This window comes from Ursus americanus, chromosome 22, assembly GCF_024610735.1.
Source record: "Ursus americanus isolate L20-20 chromosome 22, mUrsAme1.1.p, whole genome shotgun sequence".
Classification (NCBI taxonomy): Eukaryota; Metazoa; Chordata; class Mammalia; order Carnivora; family Ursidae; genus Ursus; species Ursus americanus.
The window spans coordinates 18,318,854-18,330,445 of record NC_142148.1 but is presented as its reverse complement, the minus strand read 5'-3'; the positions used below and the strand labels follow the sequence as shown (position 1 = coordinate 18,330,445).

Here is an 11,592-nt window from a genome sequence, read left to right as displayed (position 1 = left end):
CCAGGGCAGGGCAAGGCAAGGCAGGGCGGGGCGGGCAGGCCCCGGTGTGGCCGCCCCTGCGGCAGACGCCTGGGAAAACGTACCACCTTCCTTGAGGAGCATGCAGGGGGCGCCTAGGCCTTCAGCCCCCGTTCTGCGCGTGCAGAGAACAGACACAGGGCATTTTTGGAGATGATGTAAGACAACGTACTGCTGGCTAACCAAAGTTTCTATGTAATGAAAGTGTTTATAATCTGATGTTTTATTAAACGTGTATAGGCGGATTTATAGGTTAAAAACTTGATTCCGTGTCTATGAATATGAAATCTGAACTATTTTATCCACTGGAAGGCAAAGGAAAGGTCCTACACGGTGGGAGGAAGAACTGACAAGCACTCTACTCTCCCCGCTGGCGGGCTCGGTGGTGGCAGGCCGGGGGTGGCAGGCCGGGGGTGGCGGCAGGGTCCGGGCTGGCGGCGGGGCCCCCAGAAGCTCTGGTGCATGCCCGCTGGTGGCGGCGGCGGCAGCGAGCACGGGAACAGCACGTGGCAGCGGAGAGTCGGGTTGAGCCCTTCCACGTGGCAGGCGGCATCCCGGACTGGCCAGTCCTTCAGAGTAATCAATTCAAATTCAGTCTGTTTCTGAGGAGAAAACACAGGCCTGTCACCCTCACAACAGCTGCCACCTGTACAGCCCCCGCCACCCCACAGCCTGGTCCTCGCCATGCTAGGCTGGTGGCGCTGGCTCTGGGGCCCTCTTAATGCCAGGAGCCGTGCCTTCCTGCCAGCCGCTCGCCCACCCTGTCGCCCGAGGGACCGGGAAGCAGGGCGTGCTGGGTAAGGACGGGAGGTGGGCTGCACTGGGTGGGGCCTGCAGACCCTCCAACCCACCCGCGCCACTGAACCCCAGGCCGCTGCTGCCCTGGAGCCCTGTCCTCACCCGCCTCCTCCTGCCCTTCCCCACCAGCTCTCCAGAATCCGTGCTCTAACACGACAGCGGCGGGGGCTGGCGTCCACATCCTACCGCTGTCCTCTACCCCTGCGCTCGATGGAATGGGGCTGTTGGGAGGCCCGTGGTCCGTGATGCTCACCGACATGGCCCTTGCACGGAGGCTGGCCGTGGAGAAGCCAAGTACAGACACACAGACAAGCCCTTCCTGAACCCAAGTGGTATCTGCTTCAGACAGAGAGGAGGAGGCCACAGGGCCACGCCTGCTTTGTCCCACTGGGCACATCACACTTGGCCAAGCAGTGTATTTAGGAGCAGGGGGCAGTGCTTGTGACTCAAACCCACTCATCCCACCTCCAGGTTAGCTTTTTCTTTTTAATTGTGATAAAACATACGTAACATAAAAGCTACTCTTTGAGCCGGTTTTGAATGTACAACTAAATGGCTTTAAATACATATGTAAGGTTGTGTAACCACCACCCTACTTCCAGTTACCCAAGAATATACTTCAGTGAAATTTTAATTTAAACAAACAGAAAAAGAAATTAGTTTGCTGTAGTTGCCAGCAAGCTGGGGGTGGGCATTCCCCAGGGGCACACCCAGTGCTGGAGACGGTGCCTGACGCCACTAGCCCTGCAAAGCCAGTCCCGTTCCCTGGAGCCCCCCACCGCCTGTGAGGGCCTCACTCTCTCCTGGGGGCCTGGAGGAAAACAGGTCAAGTCTGTAAATATCAGCCCCAAAACCAACTTCTAAGGGTCCCCAAATCGGAGAACCTGAGAATCCAGACACGTGCTCAATTTCCACGGGCTCCTGGCCACCCTGTGATGAGGCCTCTAAGGAGGCAAACACCCAAGGATGAGGAGGGAAAGGGGAGGCTGGGAACCCGGGGCTCAGGACCCAATACCAACAACATGACTTGTCTGTGGCTTTAAAAGTATCTTCGATAAATTATCTTCTAAAGTTTTCTTTCAAGTGCTAATACCAGGGATATGATCCAGAGAAACTGAGGAATGAAACTCAAGCTTTTGATTACATATATGTCTGAGAGGGAAGATGATTTTCCACTTCCCCAAATCAGAAAGAGCAATAAATGCAAATTACAGGACTTTCACCATTTAAATAAAAGCACTTCCCACGTCTAGGGGCAATCCAAGCCCCTCTTTCCTTTTGCGGAAAGTCTAATTTCCTCAACAGTCCTGTTGCTCTCTCCTACCCAGGGGTTGTGGTTCTGTCTGACTCTGATGGCACTTTGACCTCTTCTCCCACTGCTAAGAAATGGCTAGAAAAGCTTGCATCCTTGTAGGCCCACTATGTTCCTTCCCCTAACGACACAGGAAGGTCATATTCCTATTATGCTCTAATGGCTTCTGCTACCAGGTGCCCCCTGAAGCAGCTGGCCGCTTGGTCCTGCTGCCAGGGAACTTAGGGACAGCAGCCACCCCCGTGGCCCGTCGGGGCCCCCACCCACCCCACGGCGGATGGCCCCGGCCCCCGTGGACTCCTTACCCAGCTGAAGTCCAGCCTGGGGACTCGGGGCGTCAAAGGGCTCTGAGCTGGCCTCAGGGGCACCGGGTTCCCACGACTCACTGTTTTCCGACACTTCCGAATACACGTCCCCTGTCCCTTTGTGAACGACTGCAGGCTCACCGGCGCCCTGGTCCTCACCACCCGTGTCTGCCACAGCCCGGGTCTCCTCGCCCATCTTCTCCGCAAACCACTGCTTGACCTGCTGGGGGCTCATCTGGGTCCTGTCGCAGAGGCTCTGCAGGTCCTCCTCGCGCAGCGTCCTGTGCACCAGGTAATAGTCCTGCAGCAGCTCCCGGTTGCCAGGGGTGACGACCAGCAGCCCCGGAGGGAAGTTGCCCCGCTTGTAGTCTTCGTACCACTTGAGCTGGCCGTTCTTCAGGGCGTACCTGCTGTCGCCGAACCAGCGCACCACCTCGGGCCGTGGCAGGCCGGTCTGGGCCATGATGGCGTCGTAGTCCTGGGTGCTGGGCCACCGCGTCTGCACGAAGAGCTGGCGCAGCAGGTGCCGCTGCTGGGCGGTCTTCTTGCAGCTCGCCTTGCCGGGGGGCTGCTCGGCCGGCTTGCCGGGCCCGTCGTCTTCGGGCTCGCAGGCGCCCGGCCCCGGGAGCTCGCTCCTGCCGCTGGCCTCGGTGACCCGCAGGTTCTTGAGGTTGATCTTGATGGGGCTGACCTTGCGCTCCGCCAGCACGTGGCCGCTGAGCCCTTCCAGGGTGCCGTCCTCGCCGGGGACCCTCAGGTCCACCGCCAGCTCGTCTTCTGCGGCCTCGTCCTCGGCGGCCGCCGCCTCCTCGGGGGCAGCACCCTCGTCGGCCCCCTTGGGGTCCTCGGCGCTCACTCTCTTCCGCCTCTCCGAGAACCAGCTGTCGATCTCCCTCCGGGTCATCTTGGTTTCAGTCCTCAGGCGGTCCAGCTCCTCATCCGGAGGGAGGGGGTTTTGTGCAAAACTGCTCTCCAGGGCTCTGAGCTGCTCAGGGGCTCGTTCCTTGTACTTGGTGGGCGTGAAGTCGGGGGTCTGGTGCCAGGCCTGGCGTCTGGCAGATGGCGGGGCGGCCAGGGCGGCAGCCGGCGGCACGCAGGGCCCCTCGGGGGCCTTGGCGGACGACGACGGGGAGAAGGGCGCCTCGGGCCCGGGGTCGAGGACGATGGCGCCGGGGTCGCCGGGCAGCACGGCCCTGGAGCCCTTCAGGTTCCGGCAGTGGTACCTGCGGTCGCTGAACCACTTGCGCACCTCCCTGGTGCTGAGACCGGTCACTTTGGTCAGATGCTCCACCTCGCTCTGCCCCGGGAACTGGTTCCGACAGAAGCTTCCTTTCAGGGCGGACAGCTGTTCGTGAGACTTCTTGTTCTTGTAGATGCTGGCGTCCAGGAAGGCCTGGGAGGTGATGCTGGGGCACGCCGTGAGCAGCGACTGCGCCGCGTTGACCACCTTCACCGCCGACGCGGTGTTGGCGCACACGGTGTTCACGGGCGCCACGGCGGGCGGCTTGGGCACCGACGTGACGGCGGGCGTCAGGGACGAGCTGGGCGCCTGCAGCCCGTTGGCCATCAGCGGCTGAGTGACCAGCAGGCCCCCCGCCGTGCCCTCCGGCTGCCCCACCACGTGGCCCGGGAGGGCGGCCTGGATGAGGTGCTGGACGCCGCCGGCATTGGCGACCAGGGGCGTGTTGAGGACGGTGATCGTGGGCTGGGGTACGGACTGAATGACAGTATTGAACATCTTTTTCCGGGCGTCCTCGATCTCCTCGGGGGACCAGCTGATGCCCTGCTTCAGCCTCTGCGCTGTGAACCAGATCTTGAGCTGTTCTTCTGGGTACTTGGTGACCACAGTCAAATAGCAGAGCTCGGCCTTGGTCGGGTAGGGGAACTTGTGGAACGAGTTCTTCAGAAAGCTGTTGGAGTCCATGGCCGCGTTGTAGGTGGGGATGCTGCTCAGGGGGATCATCACCTTGGGGAGGGACTTGGCCGTGGGCAGCGGCTGGTGGCCGTGGTGCTGGGCGTGCACGGGGGGCGGCTGCTGCAGGGGGAGGAACTGCGCTATGCCGGCCGGCAGAACCGGCACGGCTCCCAGCAGAGGCCCGTTGGCCGCATGCGGCCCTTTTGCCGAGTTGGAGGCCGGCTGACTGACTGGAACCGCCCCATTGACAAAGGGGTGGTCCCCCTCCTTCGCCTCCGTCTCCCCGGCTGATGGGTTTGGTAAGGCCGTGTCACCCACAGGCTGACTGGGGATGTTCTCCTTGAGTGTATGAATTTTTTTGGCTTCAGCTTTGCCTTTCATTATCTTCATGATTGGAGTTTTGGTAATGATGATTTCGGCCTGTCCGTCGGTCCCTTCGGCGTTGGGCTCACTCGATAGATCGGGAGTGCAGGTGCTCTCGGGGACACTCTGCTCCACGACCACATGATTGTCCGGCTTGGCCACATTCCACACAAAGCTGGCTTCCCCCGAGTGACACTTGGCATTGTGCAGAGAAAGCCCCTCAGGAGTTTTTGCCAGAAAATTGCATTCACTGCATACAAAAGTTGGATCCTTATTAAAGTCTGTGTGCTCTGAGTTCATATGTCCCACAAATTGGGTTATATCCTGGGATCTGAAATCACAGTATTTGCAGGAATACGAATAGCCGTCCAAAGTGCTCCGGTGCCCGTTGGCCAGGGCGGTGCCATCGGTACTGCTGGACGTCTGGGCAGCCTCGCCGCTGCTGGCAGGCACTTCAGGGGGCGGCTCCTGCTGGGGTCCTTCGGGTAAAGCCTCGGCGGGCTGGGCCTCTGCACTGGCTTCCTGCAGCACCACGGTCTTCACGGGGATCATGCACGGGGTGGTGGATTTCCTCTTGCTGGCCATGGTGACAATCACTCTGGCCGATCAGGGGGTGAGAGCTTGTCCCATCAAGGGCCTCACAGTGTAAGTTCCAGCTGCTCCATGTGGGCCAAAGAAACAGTTTCCAAGGACAGTTTTTTCAGTTGTTTGCAGAAAGCAAGTTTTTCCTATTAAACCTAAGGAGGAAGAAAAAAAATGATTATGATCTCTTAAGCTCTGCCTGTGTCCTTCCAGATACCGAGATGCGCCCCGCAGCTTGCTTTCTATCATTGGGGCCTTTTCTCAAGAAGTTCACCACAGCTTGAGTGCAGAGCCCCCCAAACACCAACAAAGCAGTGCCCTGAAGAATGACCTGGGGACGTTCTTGTTGATAGACTGAAGCCATGTGTTTTGTTTTGTATTTCCCTCTGTATTCTTGTATTAAGTAACTCAGATTCAAAAACCAAGCAACAACAGTAACAACAAAATAATCCTCTTTTGGATCTCCAAATTAATTCTGACCATGTCAGAGTGAGAACAAAACATCCTAGTGTAATTCTTGTTTAAATGTTTGGGCCAACAAGGGTTTTTCTTTTCATAGCCTTCCCACATATGAGAGCAAAACGCCGCCTCTGCCTCTCCCAAGTCAGGCCCAGAGGCCAAAGTCAGCTGCAGTGTGTGAAGTGGGGGGTGGGGTGTCTGGCCGCCACAGGAGCTGGGCCTCCCCCTGGGGTCTTTCCCTGCCTGCTGCCCTATCACACCCACTCCTGGCCACGTTAGAGGGGTCGCCTTAGAGTTACCGGCTATACCCCGGACCACTGTCCCTCAGGCAGAGCCCCAGGTCAGGGGTGCAGGGGGTTCACAGACCCAGTTTGTGGCGCCTCAACCTGTGTCCTCACCCTGGGTGGGCATTCCGCACGTGACCTAATACTGTGGCGCCTTTACTTTATTGTTCCTTAAAAAACAAACAAAACAAACAAAACTTTAAAATCTTTGATCCATTTGAAATTTATTTCAGACACTGGGGTGACTGGTTTATTTACATGTAAAATATATTCTTTCATGAGATGCCATGAGAAAAGTGTTTCTTGGTCCCCATTATTAACACAGCATCACCATAATCATCATTACCTTTCTTTTAGCAAACTGTAATGCTAATAATGACTAAAACAGTAATTCTAATTCCAAAATCACGTTATCATCAGTGTTTAGATTTGATATCAAAATGTGAAAAGAATTAAAATATGTCTATTCAAGTTCTTAAATACACAAACTATTTTTCTGTTTGTAAGTCTCACTCTGATGATGATGGCGACAGAAAATCATCCCTACCACAAGAACAGCTGCGGTGGGTACAGGGAAACACACCAGGCCTAACCACTCGTCACCTTTTCTCACTGATCTGAAATGTTAGGCACACATTTTTTTTTTTAATTTTTAACTGGAAAGATAAAATAAAAATATTAAATGAAATGGAAGAAAATAAAACCACCTATAATTTTGTATACCCTTCCTCCCAGTCCAAATATCTTCAAATATCTTATACATATATTAGTCATACTGGGCACATACTTGTGTTTTGTTTTTTATTGAAGATTCCATCATAAACATTTTCATTAAATAAGCTGCATAATGATAATATTCAACAGCTGCCTCATAATGTCGCACTATGAGCATAATCACCCTCCACCGCTACTGACCAGGCGTCCAGGGTTCCACTCTCACAGGTGACAGGGAAACAACCTCTGAGCATATAGGATGTATTTCTTCTATGAAATTATTTCCTGAGGCTAAATGCGCAGAAATGGATTTACCAGCTCAACGAGTATCAACATTTCTAAGACCCTCTATATATTACTGGCAGACATTTTAAACCAAGTGCTGCACGATTCCAAACCAGGAAAACTAACAATAATGCAGTTATGTATCCAGTGAGCAAATGGGATTTTCAGATAAGTCACCGACGACACCAAATAGAATATCTGAAAGTACAAGTGATGTGAGAAAAAACAGGTGAGCTGGACTCCATCAAAGCAAAAATAGCTGTGTTTCAAAGGCCACCATCACAAAAGTAAAAAAGACCACTCACAGAAGGGGAGTTTATTTGCAAATCATGTATCTGATAAGGGGCTTGAATCCAGATATATAAAGAATGCTTACAACTCAACAATAAAAAGACAAATAACCCAATTAAAAAATAGGTAAAAGATTTAAATAGATATTTTTCCAAAGATGATCTACAACTGGCCGATGAGCATATACGAAAGTGCTCAACATCATTCGTCTTTAGGGAAATGCAAACCCAAACCACTTCACACCCACCAGGACGGCTGCCATCACGAGGACAAATAATAAGGACACGCGCGGGCGAAGATGGGGTGAAATCAGAGCTTCCCCCGTGGCCGGTGAGATGTGTGTAAAGGCATGGCTGCTTTGTCGATCAGTTTGGCGGTTCTTCCGAAAGTCGAATACAGAGTTACCACAAGACCCAGTGAGTCCAGTGCTACGTATACGCACAAAAGAAGTAAAAACATATTCACACAAACACTTGTACTCAGATATTCATGACGTCATCATAATAGCTAAACGGTAGAACCCCCTCAATGTGCGTCAACAGATGGACGAATAGACAAAATCTGGCACGGCCAGATAATGGAGGACTATTCAGCCATCAAAAGGAATGAAGTACCATTACACGCTACAACACAGATGGAAACATGCTCGCTGCAAGTAGGTGGCCCCAAAATGCCACCTATTCTACGACCGCATTTGTATGAAATGCCCAGAAGAGTACATCCATAAGGACGGAAAGGAGATTAGTGGTTGTCAAGGGCTGAGGCGGGGGGAGAGACTGGGGAGTGACTGCTAATGGGAACAAGGTTTCTTTTGGGGTGATGGAATGTTCTTAGCCGTGATGATTGCAAAAAACCTGTGAATATGCTAAAACCATTAAAAGGTCAAAGCCGAGAGGGGCAGAGGACAGAGCGCTAACACGATCAGTTCTGTACAAGAGGGCATCCTTCCCGCTTCTGAGGTCTCTATACAGGGGACGTCATTTATTGGCGATACTGCCTGATGTACCCTGGGTAGGATTGATTTCTGCCCTGGGTAGAGGTGAACGGCAGTGGTCGTGAACAGAAGGGTGGAGAGGAGAGAGGGTAGAGAACACAGAGCTGCCAGCTAAAAGTAGCACCAGCACCAACGAAGAGCCCTGTGCTCTCCCGAGGAGGGGGGGACAGCAGAATTCAGGAGCAGGAGCGTGCAGGGCCCCGCCGAGAGGGCACCGACATCGAAGTGCCACCACTGAGGTCTGGGATGGGGTTGGGCTTCGCCGAGGAAGCATTCAATCACGTTCCTGGTATTTACTTGCAAAGGCTTGGAAAAGTGGACAACATAAAGATGGACTTGATTTGGGGGAAAATCCCCATGTCATGCAAAATTAAGTCTCAAAGTAGCCTCAGGCTGTCACTCAAGCCAATGATCAAGGAGAGTGGCACTCCCAGTGATGGTCTGAGTGGGTCAGTGGTCGATGCAGACGGCAACTGACAATAACAGTCATGGGGGTAGTGGCCGCCACTGCCAACGTGTAGTGTTCAGTGCGGGAGGGCGCTCTGCACGCACATCTGCTCAGCTCGCTCCCCCCACCAACCCTGGAGCACCAACTATTCTCATTCCCGTTTTCCAGACAAGACAGGCAAGGCTCAGAGAGGTAGGGCACCTGCCTGAAGGGCACACAGCTAGGCAGCCGCAGAGGCTGCACAGGGCCCGGCAGTCCGGCTCCAGGGCCTGCAGTCCTAACTGCTCCACTCACGGAGCTCTCTGAGTAACAACATTGCTGGAATAAGGTTGCAGGACTTTCCAAAGTGATCTTTTCCTCCTCGATATTTATTAGAAAATTTCCAAACTACGACAAAGTTGAAAGAATTCTTCAGTGAAAACCCATCTACCTGTCACCTGGATGCTTACCAGGGGCCTATTTTTAGTAACATTACCCATTTAGGTAAGTTTGGGTTTCTTTGTCATACACTTTAAAAAGGGTATCCAATAAAAGGGGTACTTAAAGGGTAAAGCCCCAATTATCTAGAAATCCATTCGTCCAGAAGACCTTCATGGACCAGCTCTGACAAATGAGATCTTAATCACCATGTGGAAACACGCTGTTTCCTAAATCAAGCTCTGAGTGACGTGGGCTGATACACATGCAAGGTTTTATGCTGCCAAGATTCACAGAGAAGGTCCAGATGACAACTGTATGTTCATCATTCTTTATATAATCTTTTCTATACTCTGTCTTATAAACCTTTTAGTGAAGAAATAAGAACAACAGCATATAACTTTAAAAAATCTGTCTTTGGGAATTGAGAGAGAGTTGTTCAATTCACTAAATTAGCAAAGTTGTAGCTAATGACCACTACATTTCAACACTACAAAATATACATGTGGAGCTTGAAAAAATATGAGTTTATAGATCGAATTCATAAAGATAAGAACTTTTTTGTTTTAATTCTGAGGAAGGAACTGGAAGGACAGTAAGCTCAACAGGAAGACTCCAATGTTTAGAAATGCGACTCTGGGCAAACTCTCTCCCAAGTCTGGCTGCAGGCCTCCTGAACAGCCCCCGAGTTATCAGTAAAAACAGGGATCATGGGAGCAGCTGACAGAGTTACAGGAACATAACCACAGTGAGAGACTGTAACACGTACTGTGGTTTTGAAAGATCAAGTAGACAACAACACTGGAGGCAGAGAACGTGACTATACTGGAGGCTGGTCTGACAGAATATAATCGAACATTCTACAGTAATCAGCTTCATATTTTGGGGATACAGTATACTTTATTGATGGCACATGACAAGGCAGGGCTCCCTAAGCTCCTCCCCGTCCTCAGGCATCTGGGATGGAAACTGTGTTGAAGTCGGGGATTCTCAGTGTGGGGGGGCCCCAAGATTTCCTGGGCTACCCTGAGGACCGATCTGTCTCCTGGGACTTTAGCAGTGACACCCACAGTCCTCCAACTTCATATGCTTTTAAAAAGTCATGGAACAGGGGTGCCTGGGTGGCACAGCGGTTAAGCGTCTGCCTTCGGCTCAGGGCGTGATCCCAGCGTTATGGGATCGAGCCCCACATCAGGCTCCTCCGCTAGGAGCCTGCTTCTTCCTCTCCCACTCCCCCTGCTTGTGTTCCCTCTCTCGCTGGCTGTCTCTATCTCTGTCGAATGAATAAATAAAATCTTTAAAAAAATATATTATAAAAAAAAGTCATGGAACATATTCAGAAGTTGATCATGTGATATAGTAGACTTTGTGTAAATCTCGACTGATTTCAAAACAAAAAACCTGCAGGTAACATTCCCTTTTTTAAAAAAAACTGCTAGCAACATAAATTTACATTGAAATTTATCTTTTTTACTTTCTCTTTCAAATTATGCTCTTTATGCAGAAATTTCTCTTAGAGGGCCTCAGAGGGGAGGGGGTGGGGGAATGGGATAGACTGGTGATAGGTAGTAAGGAGGGCACGTATTGCATGGTGCACTGGGTGTTATACACAACTAATGAATCATCGAACTTTACATCGGAAACCGGGGATGTACTGTATGGTGACTAACATAATAAAAAATCATTAAAAAAAAAAAAAGTGGACCACAAATTTGGCCATTAGCTGTTAAAAAAAAAAAATTTCTCTCAGAAACAATGAAGAAAAGTGAAAATCCAACCTACTCACCCCAAAGATAGCCAGTGCTGTAACAATCTAGTGTCCATTATTTCAAATACGTTTTCTAGGCACAGATTACTATAACCACTTTGTTTAAAAAAAAAAACAGAAAAGCGAGTTGTATTTTTACACTCCGTTCTGCTCATTTTCCTCCCATGACAATGGCAAGAGTGTCAGAGTCTACAGTTTGTCTCACTCTTTTAAACAATGTTCTAATTTACTGACGCAGCATGAATTACGTCACCAATCTAGCTGCTAGCAGACGTTTGCGTTTCTCCAGTTTTTAAACTATTAGAAGCAATGGCTCAATAACTGTCCCTGCATATATTTTTGTGCCTTTGAAATTTTCTGAAATTCTGAATGTCATTTTTTTTTTTAAAGATTTTATTTATTTATTTGACAGAGAGAGACAGCCAGCGAGAGAGGGAACACAAGCAGGGGGAGTGGGAGAGGAAGAAGCAGGCTCCCAGTTGAGCAGCGAGCCCGATGCGGGGCTCGATCCCAGTACCCTGGGATCACTCCCCGAGCCGAAGGCAGACGCTTAACGACTGAGCCACCCAGGCGCCTCTGAAATTCTGAATTTCTTACAAAAATTTCTGACCAGGGGGTGCCTGGGTGGCTCAGTTGGTA

At 51.4% G+C, this 11,592-nt stretch overlaps 1 protein-coding gene across 5 annotated transcripts in view; it reads right to left on the bottom strand.

Annotated features, from left to right (window-relative positions):
• Positions 1–442: 442 nt before the first annotated feature.
• The window catches only part of ZHX3 (zinc fingers and homeoboxes 3), a 122,693-nt gene continuing 111,543 nt past the window's right edge, over positions 443–11,592 (bottom strand). For 4 of the 5 annotated variants that reach the window (XM_045804630.2, XM_045804631.2, XM_045804628.2 and 1 more), the window contains exons 3-4: positions 2,434–5,448; positions 443–620 (exon numbers count right to left, since the gene is read on the bottom strand). In XM_045804630.2, the coding sequence (XP_045660586.1) occupies positions 610–620; positions 2,434–5,296 (2,874 nt within the window). In that variant the 5' untranslated portion in view covers positions 5,297–5,448 and the 3' untranslated portion in view covers positions 443–609. The remainder of the gene's footprint in view (positions 621–2,433; positions 5,449–11,592) is intronic. The other variant, XM_087853580.1, reaches the window with a different exon arrangement.